The sequence below is a fragment of the Cajanus cajan genome, chromosome 2, assembly GCF_000230855.2.
Source record: "Cajanus cajan strain Asha chromosome 2, NIPB_CcT2T_4, whole genome shotgun sequence".
Taxonomy (NCBI): Eukaryota; Viridiplantae; Streptophyta; class Magnoliopsida; order Fabales; family Fabaceae; genus Cajanus; species Cajanus cajan.
Genome location: NC_138518.1, coordinates 1,864,298 through 1,883,604, shown reverse-complemented (window position 1 = coordinate 1,883,604; position 19,307 = coordinate 1,864,298). Strand labels below are relative to the sequence as shown.

The 19,307-nt window shown below is 31.3% G+C and overlaps 2 protein-coding genes across 3 annotated transcripts; both read left to right on the top strand.

Annotated features, from left to right (window-relative positions):
• The first annotated feature begins 17 nt into the window (after positions 1 to 17).
• On the top strand, positions 18 to 6,938 carry LOC109788789 (beta-galactosidase). Its single transcript, XM_020347613.3, has 13 exons — positions 18 to 476; positions 604 to 671; positions 880 to 933; positions 1,629 to 1,712; positions 1,826 to 1,911; positions 2,470 to 2,550; positions 3,481 to 3,602; positions 3,960 to 4,001; positions 4,835 to 4,911; positions 4,993 to 5,083; positions 5,165 to 5,246; positions 6,330 to 6,402; positions 6,602 to 6,938. The coding sequence occupies exons 1-13, from the start codon at positions 33 to 35 to the stop codon at positions 6,768 to 6,770; spliced, it is 1,473 nt and encodes a 490-aa protein (XP_020203202.2). The 5' UTR covers positions 18 to 32; the 3' UTR covers positions 6,771 to 6,938.
• Positions 6,939 to 12,636: 5,698 nt separating this feature from the next.
• DEG1 (DegP protease 1) lies at positions 12,637 to 18,259 on the top strand. 2 transcript variants are annotated; one of them, XM_083067786.1, is made up of 9 exons: positions 12,637 to 13,112; positions 13,224 to 13,346; positions 14,440 to 14,611; positions 15,260 to 15,297; positions 16,326 to 16,524; positions 16,671 to 16,823; positions 17,126 to 17,260; positions 17,918 to 18,034; positions 18,137 to 18,259. In XM_083067786.1, the coding sequence occupies exons 1-8, from the start codon at positions 12,712 to 12,714 to the stop codon at positions 17,993 to 17,995; spliced, it is 1,299 nt and encodes a 432-aa protein (XP_082923912.1). In that variant the 5' UTR covers positions 12,637 to 12,711; the 3' UTR covers positions 17,996 to 18,034; positions 18,137 to 18,259. The 2 variants fall into 2 exon arrangements, with proteins under 2 accessions (XP_082923912.1, XP_020203213.2); XM_020347624.3 differs by having other exon boundaries at positions 17,918 to 18,259.
• Positions 18,260 to 19,307: the final 1,048 nt, after the last annotated feature.

Sequence of the window (19,307 nt, the reverse complement as noted above, 5' to 3'; positions counted from 1 at the left end):
TAAAAAAAAAGCCCGTAGGGGTATCCCAGTAAATGCACGTGGAGGTTGAAACCGTCAGGGTCAGTAGGTCTCGGTGGTGCGAGAATGGCGCGCGCGAGCGAGCAGAACCTTGTGTTCACAATGAGGCCGTAGCAGCAGAACCTTGTGTTGTTGTTGTTGTTGCGTTTCTTACTTTCGCTCTCACTTCACTTCACCATAAGCACTCTCTCGCCACCAATTGGAACCCTAGAACAACGATGTGGGAGTGGTTCTCCAAGAAACCAGAGCCGCCGCCGCCGGTGGTGCTGGTCCCGCCGCTCTTCGACTTCCCCCCGCTCGCCGCGCGCAACCGCATGCTCCACTCCTCCTACGACGTCGTTTTCGCCAAGCTCGCACTCACCTCCCTCTTCCAAGACTACTTCTACCAGGCCAGGCACTTCACCACCAGAATCATGCTCAAGCCGATCGACGATCCTCACGTCGATCTCATCGCAACTGTATCTTATCCCCTCGTTTTGAATTTTTCTCTCTTTCTCGTTCTGAAACTTGCGCGATACGGAAACTGAATATAGAAAAATAGATAAATAATAATCACGTGTTTATTAATTGTTGTAATGTGTTTAGGTTTCAGGTCCTCTCGATCGGAAGCCAGAAGACAGTGTTGTGGGAAATGCTTTGTTTCGCTGGCAAAGGTTTTCTTCTCTATTGCTGCAAGCTTTTTAAATTGCTGTCGCTGTCGCAGTTCTTCTCATTCCTTGCAGACAAATGCGATTTATGTGGCCTCAATTATGGTTGAGGGCACTCGAGCAACGTTGTGGTGGCGGACTTTTTTTAAAACCTTGATTGTTCTTGATTGTGGATTGCTGAGCTGTTTTTTGTGTTGTTTTGGTGGTTGTGCAGTGATGTTAACGATCCTCATACGTTTATGGACCTTTATGTATCCACTTCCGATCCGTAAGTAGCTCTTACTTGAATGAATCATTGGATCCTAAGGGTGTGTTTGGGAAATGGAAGTGAAGGGAGTGCATGTTTTTCATTTCAAATTTTGAGAGTTTCTAAGAATGAAAAAGGAATAAGAAAGATATAATAGGAAGGACAAATGTTTAGATGCGGTTCCTTAATTGCTTTTGATGTTACTCTAGTCTCAACGATTAAAATTCGGAATCCACCTGAGTAACTTACACCGTGACAGTAGCTGTTTAAAGTCAGCATTGGATATTGAGATGAAACTTCAATTCTGATTTGAGAACAATATCAAGAGCACTCAAAGAACTACAACTGAGTTTCATCCTTTAATAAAATCTTCCAATCATTCCTTAATCATTTGTATGAAATATGAATACTATGTATGAGCAGAAATGCTAGTAACATTCTCTTTTCAATACTGTCTTTATTATTAGGTTAATGGCATGTGAGTTCCTCTAAACAGGGTCTGGACCTAGGTTTTGGTGGGGCTTACATGAAATCTACCTAGTAATCAATAATGTCTTGAAAAGAGGGTGATACTTGCATCCTTGTTCTGTATAGCTCTCTTAATTTCTTCTTTTAAATAAATGTACCCTCCATTCTATTTCCTTGGTGTCCTTGATCCAAACTACACAATGCATCTATTTGAATTTGTGAGTATTGTGTGTGGTCTGTCTATACAGGATTTTGCAGATGAGATCATGCGCTTACTATCCCAAGTATGGATTTGGGGCTTTTGGAGTGTTCCCTTTGCTGTTGAAGAAAAGGTGTGTTTTGTTTGATGATGGTGGCAGCAACATGTGTTAGGTTCTTATTGTAGTTTGCACATCATCTACGGATTGCAACATAGGGTGTTGACAAAGTTAATCAATTCCTACAGAGAATCTTCCCAAGATTATGGTCTGATGGGGTTGAGATATGGTTCTGGAAATCTATCCTTTGGAGTCACACTTATGCCTTTTGCTGGTAAGTTCATCATTTTAATGAGCTTATTGAGGGTGTTTGAATTAGCTTTGAATAAAAATGCTTTTAAGATATAATTGTTTGAGTTGTTTTAAATAAGCTACTCTATCAAGTTTTTGAGAACAATACTTATAAATTACGTTTTTCAAAAAGCTAACTATAATACTAAACCTTTTTAAACATGTTTTAAATTAGAATCTTGCTAATTAGTGTTCTAAAGACAATAGTTGAGGAATAAAAGTTTTATTGGAAATCACATTGACGACGTAATGAAAATTTTCCCCTTTTGATATCCTAATGTATTCTCCCAAGGAAAATGGTTAGCATTTACTTTATTTATGATGTATATCGAATATTTCTTTATTCAAACTGCAGATAGTTCTCTGTAAACAATGTAAGATATTTATACATAACTGATGCTTTTTTGTTTGAGATTATAATTGTTTTGTCCATGATCACTAAATCTTACATTTTCTTATTGATTTTTGAAAATATTGATTTATGATCCCTTTGGAGAAACAATGAAAATAAACTTTGTTATGTAATTCTCATTCATTGCAGTGAAAGATGAATTACCAAAAAGTGCATGGCTGGTGAGCAAGATGGGAAGGGTGACTGCTGGGGTGCAGTATGAACCACAGCGTAAGAACTATACATTCCTTTAGAAATATTTTTCTGTTTGTGGATTTTTTTTCTTCATTAAAAGTACTGCATCAGTACTGGGTTTTTAAAATTATTTTTAATTCATTTGGTTTTTTAGTGGCCCTTATGTTGAACTTTAATTATCATTGTGGTAGTTATATAGTGATATATTGTTTTTGAGCTTGAATTTCATTAAAGATATTGGCCTAAAGATGTCTGCTTTTGTATTTTGTAAGTAGTCATAAAATTGATGGGCCAAGAGGGAAAATTAGTATATTTCATTCACTAGAAATTTGACTTTATTGCATCAACCTTTTAGTCAGTATGATTCATGCATTAATGTTTTGAGTGTTTTCACTTTTCACTATATTTAGATTTTAGAATGGAACCTGTGTCACCACCTGGGATTCGTGTGTTTATCTTTAAGTATATGTGTATTTGCACTTGCATGTAAGGCTACAATTACATGAAAGGTGGAGTAATAGACAGAATGAAACCAGTCTATGAGGGCTGACTAAGAGTGAGTCACAGTGGGGCAAGAACAGTTAGTTAGGGTAGTTAGAGCAGTTAGTTAATTAAAGGGGATTAGTTAGACAAATATGGAGAATAAAGATGTATGGATTCACTCAAACAATTAGAGTTTGTATGAAAGGGAAAACCCATGGAGGAGACTTGTTTCTCCTATTTTAAGGCATTCAATAAAATTGTTTGTTTCCTCTGCTTGTTTCTGTAAATTATTCATTTATCTTTCTGGGATTTGTACAGGATTGAAGAAATTTAATTAATGCTTTATTATTTTCAAATAGTTTTGGATATGAACCCAAATAGTCACAAAAAACTAAAATCTAAGCATAATTATCTATCTTGTGCACATTTTGGGAATGAAAATTGAACAAATATGTACATTATTCTAAATTGTGTGTTTTTCAGAAGGAAATGCAAAACTTTCAAATTTGATGAACTGGAGTTGTGCCATGGGCTATGGTGTTGGATCAGGCAGCCCATTGTGTCCATCCTTCAATTTCAGCCTTGAGCTTGTCAAAAGCTCTGAGGTATGCCCACCTACATAAATTGATTAAATTTTTGCATTTTATAAATTCTTTGAATAACTCATTAGTGGGTAATATAATAATGTGCCATGTTTTCCTGTTAAAATGGGAAGTACTGTAATTTATATGAAACTGATGTTTCTCAAAACTTTTCACCAACCATTAATATTGCTTTTAAATTTTGTATTAAACTGCTGATATGTCTTTGACATTAACATATGATGGTGCAGTTTAAACCTCATGCCAAATTAAGTGCACCTTGGCATTTGTCTTCCATAAATATAAATTATAATCTGTGTAGTAATGATTAACATTTTGAGAAACATTTTACTGAAATTTGAAAGTCTAAATAATCTGCAGTTTATTGCCTCATTCTATCAACATATGGTTGTTCAAAGACGGGTATGTTCTTTGGTTCTTCCTCTCTTTCTTTCCATTGCCTTTTCAGTGGTCCTTTATCTTCACATTATAGTATATCATTTTTCACTTTTGCAAACAGTGATATTTAGATTTATTTGCATTAGCTGTATATCTTAAAACTCAATCACTAGTGGGTTTTCCTGGGTTTTCTAAGAATGCTGTAACATGTATCTGATTTTGTTAATGTTGTGCATGTATCCGATTTTTTTTGAATTACCATATCCTAGTATTGTATTGTGCCAGATACAATACCTATACCTTTTTCTTTACTAGCAAGACTCAACTGTTAGTCTTGTACTCCTGGGATACCAACAAGACTAGAATTTTAATAAGTTGCTGAGTTGAGGTCACTTCATGCAAAGTTGTTTGAGTTAGAACTTAGAACTCAAGACTTGGGCCTATTTTGTGGGTTAGAAGTTCATGGACACATTTTGCTTGTGATTATTGATAGAATTCCATGATTTCTTATTTATTCTTGTTAAAAATTTATCCTTATTCAATCTTTTTACTTTTTTTGGGTTATAGTAAAAAATTGTCAGATTTAGCTTCTTGTTGAAACAGAATATGGGCCCGCTTGTTTAAAGTTTTTGAAAAAACAAATTTGTTTTTCATGAAATAAGCAGTTTTTCTACTTTTTTAATGTGTTTGTTTAAATTGTTTCAAAAAAAAATAATTTTCTACTTTTTAAAAAAGCAACTCCTATATTTTCTTAAAATATTAGTTTTTTAAAAATAACTTTTTTAATCACTTTTTTTTTTTTTTAAACAAACTGGCTTATACTTTAAAAAATCATAAACATGACTACAATTGAGCAGGTGAAAAATCCCCTCGAAGAGAATTCCGTTGTTGGAATTACAAACTACATTGATTTTGGGTTCGAGTTACAAACAAGGTATTTTTTTTTTCTCTAAATAGATATTCAAACTTATTGTTGTTGCACCAATGTGGTACAATCTGATTTTCTATGTTTCAGTGTTGATGATGCCATAGGAGGAAACAGTATATCAGATTCCACCTTTCAAATAGGCGCATCCTGGCAGGCCAATAAAAACTTCTTGCTGAAGGTAGAAAATTGATTCAATGTTATGCAGATTTATATAGATTATATTTGATACATCTAAGTAGATTATTTCTCTTCTTTTCAGGCAAAGGTTGGACCTCAGAGCTCATCAATGGCATTTGCATTCAAGTCATGGTGGAAACCTTCTTTCACTTTCAGCATTTCAGGTATCTGAGGGATTTTCTTCTCAATCTAGGTTCAGTTCATTATCCCTGTTCTTTTCTTTGGCGGGACTGAGAGTCTGAGACTTTTCTTTTCCTTTTGCATGTGTTTATTAGAAGTAGGGGAGTACAAAAAATCCAAACTGATTTGATCCAAATTAAAAAATCTGATCCATTTAGAGGAAAAATTGAATCAATCCATTTAAAAAATCGGTTCGATTTTTTAAAAGTTCTGATTCATATATGAGTATAAAGCGAATAACTACACCTAAATAATCCAATTTAAAAAAAATTCTGATCCACATTTTTAAAATCCGAACCGGTTCACTTAAAAATACAGATTGATTAACTGGTCCACTTTTATAAAATGGGTTAGTTCGTTTGGGTTTGTATTTTTCAAAAATTCAATCCATTAACACACCTAATTAGAAGACCAACACCTATATAGTCATAATACAATGATCAATGTGACATAACTTGAGGCCCTTATTTATTTATGTATTTTTCATGACTTGGGGAGGAAATTAGCTTCCCAATGAAATATTCTCCGGACATTTTACCTGTATTCTTCATAGAATATATATATTCTCCCTTAATTTTTTTTTATTTTTACTATGGTCACTCAAAGTTCTAGACCTACTGCTCCTGACCAAGGTTATGTATAAGTTTACTAGATGACTTGTTTACACCCTGCAAAGTTTGTTGATGTGGTGCATTATTTTCTAGATGAATAGTGAGTACCACCTCTAATATTATTTTTTACGTATGTGCTACCTAATTAGTAATCAAGCAATTTCTGTGGGAGGTGGTAGACACGACATGATCTAAAATATGTGATGTTATACAGTACTAAATTTCTAATCCTACGAAATTTTCTTTAAATCTGATTATTTGTGATACTTACAAGATTTAAGCAAATTTAAATGAAAAGGTTAAATATAAATTATAATTAGTATCTTAAAGTCAAGGAATGGGGTTTCTTTCAGTTTTTTTTTTCTTGGAGAGGATTGGGGGTTGATTCTAAAAGTATAATCAATGATCTTGGTATTGTATGTTTGAAAGTGCTGAAAATATCCTGTTTTTCTGTAGCTACTAGAGATCGTGCTGATGGTAAAATGCAATATGGATTTGGCATCCAAAGTGAGAGTCTCAGGGAAGCCAGGTTCGTTTCATGGCAAATGATTGTGTTTAGATTCAATAAATTATCTGCTAACATAACATGAATATGCTGCTGTATCTTAAAATATGATTATTCATTTTAAATTTAGCTCGCTGAATAAGAAGTATTTTGTTCTTGCAAAATTTGTATCTTACATGGGTAAATGTGCATGTTCACTTATACTTCTCTTATTTGTTTGCAGTTATCAAAGAGCTGATCCCAATTTTGTAATGCTCACACCAAGCAAGGAACACTTAGCAGAGGGCATCGTCTGGCAAACAGGAAAGAGACCTATGCTACAATCTGACATAGATGCCGGACATTTTGATGGCTTACCTAGAGAATTGCGTCCTTTGGATAAAATTTTGTAACTTCATTTGGTTGTTTTATTTTTGCTCTTGAGGGCAATGTCACTATTCTTTTTTAAGAGTGGCTGATGAAAATGCCTTCATACCAATTTAATCTATAGCATTGCATTCAATTATTAACTATAGAATATTAATGAGAGAAGCATCTTGCATCTGTTCTATTTTGATATATACCGTCTGTGTGAGTGCTAAGTTACCATTCGCTAGGCCTGATCAACTTGTTTGACTGTTATTCAAGTATGTCGCTGTAAAGATAAGGCACTTTCTTTTTTGCAACCCCTTTTGAACTCTATATACTCTTAACTTGTTTAGAGTGATTTATTTATCCTAAAAATAAACTGAACCCAAAACGAAAGTCAACATTTTGGTCGACCCAAAAAGGTTCAAAGTAAATCCATGGAAAAAAAAAAAAAAAGCTTCATCGAACCATTGGCTTGCCATCAAGTTGGTCTTCCTATTCATATATTTACCTATATAGTTAAACGTGTGACGATGAATAACTTCATAACACAATTAATACAAAGATAAAATTTGGACGATGAATAACTTCATAACACAATTAGTACTTACAAAGATAAAATTTATCTTATTCACGCATATTGTTTAACTATGTTATGATACGACTAACTATTTAGAAAAATAAAGTTTACCTTATTTATGCATATTGTTAACTATGTTATGATAGTGAATAATATTGTAGCATTATTAATTATTTGTGATGTAAGGTTAATCATCATTAAATATTCAACAACTTTATAAGTAATGATGATTTTAGACAAAAATTGATAATTCTATATAATTATTCATTTTATTTTTAACCATTTATAAAACAAAAGTAACTATATTTTTAATATATTCAGTCAATTGTTGAGATGGGCATCCTGTGTAGAATTTGCGTATGACATTCATTCATCTATTTTCTTAAATAATTGACTTTATCAAAAATATTGCTTCAATATGAAAAGCAATTCACTCTTCTTACTTTTTAATTAATGAATAAATAAGAAAATGTTGACTAATTATATTTTTAGTTTTTTTTTCTTCTTATTTTTTTTTAAAGATTTATAGTGATCTTTTAAATTTTTAAAATTTAGGTTAACTAGTGTTTTAACATTTGCCATGTACAAACTAAATATTTATTATATATTACAAAATTTATAATAAATTATATATAAAAATAAATATTATATTTGAATATATAAATGATATTAAAAATTTGTATTAATATATATTTTAAAACATATAAATTATATTTTAAATTTTTTAATAAATAGTTTATATTATAGTACAATAATATTTTTATTTATTGATAATTTATTTTAAAATATTAAAATTTAAAATATAAATAATTATGATAAATAAAAATTGAATTAGAGAAGAAGTTAAAAAAATCTTAAAGATCATCTCATTAAAAAAAATCGCTAAAAATACTTTTGTATAAAATAATTGTCCATATTTAATATATAGATGTTGATTTAATCATTCTAAATGGTAATATTTTTTATTCTTTGACATGGTTTTGAATATTTATCTTTTAATAATTCAAAATGTTAAATATTTTGTTAGATTCATTGCATAAAAATTGTTGAACCTAAATTATAGCTGAACCAAAAAGAATCAAATGAGATAAAAAAAAATCATGCAAAAAAAGTCCAAGGAGCCATTAGAAAATTAAAAACAATTCATTTAGTGCTTATTTTAAGACACAATTCAGAAAAAAAAATGCTCATTTTTATAAGATACTTTATAATTTTGATAAAATATTAATTTTATTTTTCATCTTTTTCATTATTAAAGATTGTAAGAATATGTACTTTTGTTGGATAATGAAAAAAAATGAGAAATAAATGCTCACCTCTTATCTCTTAAACTCTCCAATTATCATTTCTTGATGCATAAACTTTGATATGTATTTCATCTTTCTTGAAAATTTAATGATAAGTATAGGGATGACAATGGGTTCCGTGGGGCGGGTAATAGTAAATTCGTCCCCGCCCTGCTGGATGAAAATTGGCCTAATACCCATCCCATGGGTATCCATGAATTTCTTGAATACCCACATATATTCATGGATATTTATAAATTTTTTAAGAAATTAAAAAAATTATATTACAAATAATTTTAAGTTTATATTTAATGTCATTGAAATATTAAAAATAAAAATTCAATGTTAATTTTGAATTTGTAGTTAATGCTAATTTTGTTGAAATAATAATAAAAATGCAAGATAATCAATAACTCAAAATACATCATCTCACAAGTAAGTGAAAGTTTCATATCATAAAGCTACAATAATTCAATCTCATAATTCCAAACAAAAGTAAGCAACTTAAAATATATAAATCTTATTGTTCCAATCAAAGCTAGAAAATTAATCAAATTTGATCCAACATAATTTTATAACATGCTTAACACATGTTGGTAACTTCATCAACCTCGCTTTTGTAAGAAAATAAAATGAGAGAGTGTAGTTTTAGGGTTATGTGGTACAAAGATAATTAGGATATTTAATAAATATTATTAAACAGGTATCTGTGGGTATGAATATCATCATACCCGCCCCTGTCCCGTTTATAAACGAGTAAAAAATTATCCGTCCCCATTATCCGCGGGTACCCAATTAACCTATCAATTTATTATCCATAGCGGATTTTACTCACAGATACCGCAGGTGCAGATATTTTTTTCATCCCTAAATAAGTAAAATAGATAAAATTGATACATTATGAGTTTATTTTATAAATTCAATAAAATCAACTAACATATTGTAATTACTTATATTGATATATGTGATTTAATTAATTTTTTTTTATAATAAAGACAAAAGGTAGTATACAACACTAATATTAAATTCTTTTATGGTTGATTATATGGCTTATTTCCTTTGTGATTTTTCTATGTTTTGATAATAGTTGAACTAAGTCATGTCTTTTTAGTTTGGACATCATTTCAATATAACTAGACAAATTTCACTTGAATTAATAAAAACATCATTTAAAATTATGTTCTAAAATTGGAAATGATTATCACTGCCTTTGTCTCTATTTATAAATTTTTTTTAATTAAATTACACTCTTTTTTTTTGTAATTTCTAAATTATTCCCTTTTATAAAATTAGTTAATAATATTAAATTTGTCAATAATTTAAAGTATTTTTTCAAAATTACCCTTAACATCTCTTAAATTAAACTTCTCTCATAGAGTAAAAAAAAAATCAACTTTCTCTCTTTCTATTTAATTATTTTTCACCTACTTACTTAATATTAGAAAGAAAATAATGTCAAATTAGATGAGAGGAAATTTTGATCTAATTAATTTCAAAAACTTATTATTTATGTCTAAAAAAATTTGTAATTAAATACAAATATTTTAAGAAAAATAATCAATGCAACTCACAATTAGAAGTGAATTTTATATACAAGTACAATCTTTTTTAAAAGAGTTTTATATATAAGGACAATGATACTATTTCAAAAAGGCCAAATTAACCTAAATTTAAAAAATAAAAGATCACAATAAAATCTTTTAAAATAAATAAAATAAGATAAAATGACTAAAAGTTTAACAAGAATACTCACATGATTTAACAAATCAAATAACCACATTTTCAAAAAAAAAAAGAAGATGTTAGAGTGTAAAATTTGCAAACATCTCAAACATGAAACAAAACTTGTATTAATAATAATTTTTTTACACAAAATACATTATCTAATCATGTTTTTGTAGAACTACCTTTTTTTAGAATGAGAAAACCATGACTTAAAGATAAAAGAGAAAAGATTAAAAATAAAAAATAATGATAAATCACAAGATAATTTCTAATATATTATCTTATTTTTAACATTTTTTAATATATTTTTCTACTTACAATATTCTCTCAATTTGGTGAACAAATATCTATCATTTCTAACTTGTCATTAAATTCTTGAAATTTAGTAATGGCAAGTCCTTTTATGAGAACATCTGCTAATTGAAGTCTAATAGATACATGAGATGTAATTAGTAATTATAATATTGCTATCCAACTTCTTTTTTTGATAAATTTTTTGTTTATCTCTATGTACTTTGCTTTATCATGCTAAACTAGATTATAGACAATATTGTTAGTTAACTTATTATCACAAAAAATAATCTTATAAGACCTTCATATTTAACTTTGAGACCATCAAGGATAATATTTATCCACAACACCTCATAAATACTATGAGCCATATCTCGAAACTCAACTTCTTTACCAGATCGTACAACTTTATCTTATTTTTCACTTCTCCATATCATTGAATTCTTGCTAAGAAATACATAATATTTAGAAGTGTATCTTTTTTTTTAACTCTACATGGTCAACATTGCTTCTAAGGATAACAAACTATTTTTTTTTAATAATCATTTTTGTGAGGTTGCTTCCAAATATTGGAGGAGTCTCCTAACTCTTTGAATATGTCTCTCACAAGTGTCATTCATAAACTGATCGATCATATTCACAACATAGTTAATGTTAAGCCTAATGTGAAAAAAGTATATCAATTTTCGACCAATCTTTGATATTGGTACTTCTCTACATGTGAACTTTTTTCATCTCAAGCCTCATGGGAATTTTTAAGGTCTTACATACTAACTTTTTAGTTTCTTTGAGAAGATTGAGAACATACTTCCTTTTAGAAATAAAGGTACCTTTTTTGGAATATATAACCTCTATTTCAAGGAAATACTCTAATTTACCCAAAATTTTCATTTCAAGTTGAGATGCTAATTTATCCTTGAGGACCAATTTCTCTGATTCATCATAATTTGCAATTATCACGTCATTTACAAAGAATAACAAAATAGTAAGTTTTCCATAAGAGAAATGCTTTACAAAGAGAGCATGAGCACCTTTGCTTTATTTGTACCCTAGGGATATCATAGTCCCGAGTAAACTCCCCAAACCATGCTAGGGGAGATTGTTTGAGACCATATTGGGCTTTCTTTGGTGCACCTTAGTCTTTTCACTATAAGTTTCAAATCTAGGAGAGATATCCATATAGACTTTCTTCTAAATCTCCATGAACGAAGGAATTTTTGACATTCAACTTTAGCAAGTCTCATCCTAATAACACAATCAAAGATAAAATAATCCTTAGTGTATTCATTTTTGCCATTGGAGCAAAAATCTCCTTTTAGTCTACATTGTAGGTCTGAGTGTATCCCTCTACCACTAGTCTTTCCACTTCACTGTGCATACTGATCTACATCCAACAACTCTCATATCCTTTGATTTGACAACAATCTCCATGTTGAGTTTCTTTCTAATGCCTTTATCTCCTCCTTCATGACTTCAATTGAATCCTCATCTTTGTATGCTTCTTTAATTAGTATGGGTGTTTTAATTGCATCAATAACTACAATCATACTCTAGGACGTGTGGAGGTGTGTGAGGCGGAGATTTATCACGAAGATGTTATTAATAATGAAGGAGCACTCCTTGTTTGACCACCAAAGACAACAATGACAGTGATTAATAAGGGTCTGCTAGAGCAAAATAATCAAAATAATAAAAAGTCTTGAATATAGAGAATTTTGATATCAACTTAAAAAATAACTTATTTTAATAATAATTTTGACATATATTACAATATTTAACCATGCTTTTATTATCTCTGAAATGATAAAACTATGACTTAAAAAAGATAAAAAAATAATTATAAATTACTAAAATATTATGTTAATAAACCCCTAAGATATTCTCTTATTTTCTGATAGTGTAAAAAAGATCTTCTACTATTCATCTCTAATTATAACATCATGCATGACAATATAATAATAACAATTATTTTTATATTATGTTAAACTTAAGCTCCATCACACACTACTACACTAGATCCCAAGTGATCCAACCACCACAAACAACATTCCCAACCATTCAGCATAACAGCCATCCTTTGGTCTGTCCAACCAAAACAAAACAATGGCCACCACTTCTTGTTCACTCATTTCCTCACTCTTCCCTTCTCCTTCTTCCCCTTCTCCATTCCCTCGCTCCCCAAACCCCAAACCCACCATAATTCACCTTTCAAAGTCCCTCAATCTCCACACACCCACCCTCTTCCTCCTACGCCCTTCAACACAAACACAAACACTAACACTAACACTAACACCCCTTCTCCCCAAACTCACTATTCCCAAATCTCTTCTTCTTCTATGCACTTCCCTCGCCCTCTCCTTCACTCTCTTCCTCTCCGACGCCGACTCCGCCGCCGCCTTCGTCGTGACCTCGCCGAGGAAGCTGCAGACCGATGAGCTCGCCACCGTCAGACTCTTCCAAGAAAACACGCCCTCCGTCGTCTACATAACCAACCTTGCTGTCAAGTAACCCACACACCCCTTTTCTCGATTCTCTTCAAAATTTTGTTTTTAGTGCCTTTTCTTTGACCCTTTTGCTTTTCATTTGTTTTTCTCAATGTGGGGTTTCGTGTTTAGGCAGGATGCGTTCACGCTGGACGTGTTGGAGGTTCCCCAGGGATCAGGGTCTGGCTTTGTTTGGGATAAGGAGGGTCATATTGTGACCAATTATCACGTTATCCGTGGTGCCTCTGATCTCAAGTTGGTATTCTTCTTTTTTGTTGAGTTTATTTTTTATCCTCAACCAATCAGAAATCTTATTATGCATACAATTTGTAATTGAATTTATGCTGCTATAGTAATTTAATTTTTACATGGGCAACTAACTTTGATATGAATTTTTAAACAATCGTATTATACATGATAATTCATAAATGGATGCACGATACGACAGAAAACCTTTATACTGCCCATGCGTTCTATTTAAATCCTTCTTTTTTAGTTTATTTTTTATGCTCCATTTGTATAGGATTTTAAATTGTCAACCAATTCAAAATTATCCTAAATATCATTTTGGTTTAAATACCCATTTGGGCCCTATAGTTTCATAACTTTACCTTTTGATTCCAATAATTAAAAACGTTTCATTTTAGTTTTTATGCATATCATTTTTGTTTCCTTCTAGTCCTTATCCTATATTACTAGAGGGACTAAAAGGAAACAAAAACAATGTGTAGGGATTAAAGTGAAATGTTTTTAAATATAAGGACTAAAAAGTAAAATATATGAAACTGTAGGGACCAAAAAGATATTTAAATCTACCATTTTTATAATAATTTTTACAAAATCCAGTAATTTACTATATATGCCTATTTGTGAGTGGATGATAGGGCAATTTTTTTTTTTTTACTATCAGTGCATTTCTAATTAAATTGTTCTGTTTTTGTATCTTTTTATCCAGTTTTTTTAACTTGTACTCTTTTAGCCCGTTGGTTCTAGTTAGAGAAGTGCACATGTATGGTTTTGACTTTTGAGTCATATGATTCTAGCAAATTGGAACTTTTAAGTTACTAAGTTAGGCGGTCAAATGTGTTCATATCATGTATAATGCGACTTATCTATAGTTAAATGGATTATAATTTAGCTTGTATGAAAACAAAAGGGAGGTAATAATTATGTGTATTACTTTGCACGCTTGGACCTCCTTCAATGTGTATATTTGTGTTTGCATTGTAACTTTTGACGGCATTGAGAAGTGAATTAATTGAGTAGAAAGTTTGATGGTAGATACACTTATTGGGATGGATTGAGTGAAGCGATTGCTCCTATTCAAAGAGATGCTAGTTATGTGCAGGGTCACTCTTGCTGACCAGTCAACTTATGATGCCAAAGTTGTTGGTTTTGATCAAGACAAGGATGTAGCTGTGCTGCGTGTTGAGGCACCAAAGGACAAACTCAGGCCTATACCTATTGGGGTCTCTGCTGACTTGCTTGTTGGGCAGAAGGTTTATGCTATCGGGAACCCGGTGAGATGTTCCTTCCTCTTGATGCATATTGTGTTATAAATATGCTTTACGTAGGAATTTTCCATTCTAGAGAGATTATGGCAATCCTGGTTGAATTTACAACTAATTGCTTAATTGGAGCTTCAGTTGGAATTTTTATGATCAAGGGGATTTCAATTTTCCTACATCATATTTTAACAGTTGCCTCATTTAATCTAACATGTAGTTTGCATAATTATATGGCTATTTAATAAACATTGCCTGCTTCTGTTGTAATTCCATTGTGTATCTGTTAAATTTTATTTAAAAAGCGTGTTAGAGATCTGAGTTACAAATGCTTATGATGTAATGCCAGATTCTGTTTTGCAACTCTCTATTTAGAAACATGGGTGGGTTCATATTATTATTATTATTATTTTTTTATTTTTATTTTTTTTAATGAGGGACTCAACCACTTGAAGAGGGTGAATTCAAAAACCAGAAATACTTATTTAAAAAGGATAAAGAGCAACATATTAAATTGATAAATTGTCATGGCCAGTACCTTGTTATTGCTGCCTAACTGTTTAAGTAGCTTTTAATCATTCCTGGCTTGATTACTATTTGTTGTTGATGATTGACACATTGATGGTTTCATGAATCTTCCAATGTGATTCTTCATCCTTGCAGTTTGGACTTGACCACACTCTGACAACTGGTGTCATCAGGTATGAAAACTGAAAACCAGTGACGTGAATATTTTGATGTATCTGCCATTGCCCACTAAAAGAGTTTCTACTCTTCGATTGCTTTTCCTTTCTTCATGACAGATAATACATTTTTGCTCAAATATTTTTATTACGTGTCCAAAAATAGCAACTATTGTCTTGTTCTCAATGTCACACTTTCTGGCATAATTTTCAGGATGGCCTGCACTGCATTGTAAATTTTGAATTAGAAGCATCTGGGAAGATGAATGAAAGATATTTTGATTCATAACTTTTGTCAAAGTCTACTAATATTTATGCAAAAGCTAATTATATTAATAATAAACGAGACTGCATCCACTGCACCAAAAATGTGAGTCCATCTGTTGTTAACCTACTATTATAATTATTTATAAGTAAAATAGATAAGGAAGTAGGTTTCATGAAAGAGACAAATCAAAGAGAAAAATTGGAAAAACTTCTAAACAAGCACTTGTTGTAAATGAAAATCGAGTGGTAAAATAAATCAAACGTTTTTCTTCAGTTAAAATCAAATTATGCACCTTAGCATTAAAGAAGTTGACAGGAGGGCTTCTAAAATGTTGAAGCCCATAAGTTGATTTTAACTTACGGGAGAAGTTTGATTCATTTAACTTTATTACTTCCTTTTCCTATAAGTATTTGCTGGGAAATTTATCTAAACTATGTAAAAAAGGTTTAGCACAAGAGGGGTATTAATGGAAAGAGGCTTTTGTGTTGTAGAAACTTGAGGGAAAAATCTTATTGTGGAAATCATATTTTTTCTTCAAATGGGAGGCCATTAATCTCTTTCTTGAATTAAAGATGTGTCATAGTTCATGCAACATCTTCTCTTTCATTTTTCATTGAAATCACATGGTATTTCATGGGTAAATACTGTTTTTCAAATGTTAACTTCATAAACATATGCTGTGCTGATACTTGATAACTTGAAAATTGGATACTTTGCTTATCCTTTTTATGTTTCTTTTGTATTAATTGTGTTCTGTTGATGCATACTTCCTCAATAGTGGACTTCGGCGAGAAATTAGTTCTGCTGCAACTGGTCGTCCAATTCAAGATGTTATACAGACAGATGCAGCAATTAATCCTGGTAACAGTGGGGGGCCTCTCTTAGATAGTTCTGGAAACCTCATTGGGATAAATACGGCTATATATTCCCCATCTGGTGCATCCTCTGGTGTTGGATTTTCTATTCCAGTGGACACTGTGAGTTCTTACTTTGACCTGTTTTTAATTTATATCCAATTATCCTATACTTTCTTCAGGAGACAATTTTCCATGGAAACACCGCATACTTTTTCATACCCTCAAACTAAAATTGCTAATGTGGTTGTTATTTTACATATATTCAGGTAAGTGGTATTGTTGACCAATTGGTGAAGTTTGGGAAGGTTACAAGACCTATTTTAGGGATTAAGTTTGCTCCAGATCAGTCTGTTGAGCAGTTGGGTGTGAGTGGAGTGCTTGTCTTAGATGCTCCTCCCAATGGTCCAGCTGGGAAAGCTGTAAGTATGTTCTTATATATTATTTTTATGAAAGAGAAAAATGCTTAAGATGTAGAAATTCACTCATATATGGGACTCCATCTAAATGCACTAAATAGTGGCATAGATCTGATGTTTCAATAAATTTAGCCTCTTTACTTGCTACCACTAAAGCTAGTCACAAAAATTGTTCCTACCATAACATGTCCTGTGGTATATTATCTCATCTTATTAAAACTAATTGCTGTTACTCATTAGATTGCTTTATCTTTATTCACTTGATTACCATTTTTCAGTGGAGCTGGCCATTTTTTCTTTTGTAGGGCTTGCAACCAACAAAGCGTGACTCCTATGGTAGACTCATTTTAGGTGACATCATAACATCTGTGAATGATAAGAAGGTTACTAATGGAAGTGATTTGTACAGAATTCTTGACCAGTGTAAAGTGGGTGATAAGGTATGGCACCGATTCATATGCTCTATTGCTTGTGTCTCTTGTTAATTTGAAACTCATTAAAGTATAAGGCTTAGTCGAGTCATGATCAAATCAAATTAGTGTTTATGGCTTGACCTAGTCCCGTTCCATACATTATGCAGTCTTAATCGAATCAAATTTTAGGCTGGGACCAAGTCAAATCCATCCTATGAGCACCCTATCTGTTTTCATAATCTGTTTTTAAGTTGACATGATTGTGTTAGATTTCGTCTTAAAATCAATTGGTATTAAGTAAAGTTACTCAACAGATTTATAAATCCCACCCAGTGTATTGAAGCAATGCAAGACTTTCCAACAATGTGTCTAGGTTTCATTGTGTATGGTTTCAGAAGCAACTATTAGTTGCTTTTGACACAATTTGGCGTGTAAATTTAGTGAAATATGAATCAAAGAAACAACTATTAGTTGCTTTTGACACGATTTGGAGTGAAAATTTTGTGAAATATGGATCACTGATTAGAATCCAAATATACACTTTGTCTTTCTGATTTTGTTAGTAGGATTGCGTATCTGTATATAAAACATCCCACTCCACCTTCACCCTTTATGTTAAGTTACATTGAGAGACTCAACTCAATTTGAAGCTGCTTTATTATCCTTGATGATGTTGATATTCAGGTGATTGTGGAGGTGTTGAGAGGTGACCACAAGGAGAAAATCCCTGTGATTCTGGAGCCAAAGCCTGATGAATCATGATTATATGCAAGCAACTCACTCATCCATTCTATCCTGCATGTATATACATTTTCATTTTCATATGCCAGCCAGGGAATGAATGAATGCAGCTGTTTTGTTGTGTGTATTCTTATCTTTGGTTGTATCTTGTTTCATAAACAGGTCCAACTGTACATATGTACTATGGGACTGCCAGCTCATCATCCTTTAACTTTCTCGCTATTAAACTATATATAATTTGCCACGTCTATTTGCCCCTATACAAATTCACAAAAGGGGTCATGATCATTGTTGCACATTTTTTTATTTTTTATTTTTATTTTTTTATGTTTTCTGAAATATTTTTTTTTTCTTTTATCATTTTTTCTTTCTTTTAGTAAAGGGTGTCAAAGTGAGCACAATTGAAAGTAATGATAGTAAAAATTGGATTAAGCTTTTTTATAGTATGAATAAGCTTTTTTTTTTTTTTTTTTTTATGATTTAAAATTGGATAAATGTCTTTCCAAGCACTTATAAAAGAAGAAAGTAAGTAAAAAAAAAATGAAATAATTTTTTTAGTTTATGAATCGGTTAAGAATAATATTTTGAATAAAATCCTAGAAGTAGTTAATAAATTTAATATAAGTAAATTTTATAAACAAGCTTATTAATGTTTTCTTTTAAAGTATTTATGAGAAGTTTATCTACATAATTCAGTTCTAATTTCTATTTCTCATCAAATTTAGGACATATATTTTTAAAGAAAGTTAAGTTCAAATTTACTAAATTATAATATAACCTAATTTAACTTAATTTATTTTCAGTCTTAATCGTAATCGTAGATATAAAATGATATATATTTATAAATTTTATATATAAATTTTGAATACTCATAACATTATAAATACGCTAACCTGATAGCACCTACCACCTCAACATCTCCCACCCCATTTTTTTGCAAAGAACCATTCACTACAACCTTTTCTAGTGATCATGAGTAGATTTCAGGCCATGAAGGAATGTTTTACTGTTTTTCTTGCTCTTTCTTCTCTAACAGACATCAAAGTATGGTTTTGCAGGTTTTGGAATCTCAAGCTTAGTCTACATCAATTTTTCCGGTGTTGGTGTTGGTCATGCTCAATAAAAACTAAACTAGTCAACTGAGTCACGTAAACTAGTTGTACCCTCCAGTATTAGATGGTAGCTACGTTCTATTTTTCTATTCTTTATATAGTGAGTGCTCTATCTGATGTGCACATCGACAACGCTCGCTCATCATTTTGGTTAACTACTAACTTTTATTTCAATTTCTGATTTATAGTTGAGCCAATTATATAAATTAGAACACCCGTTT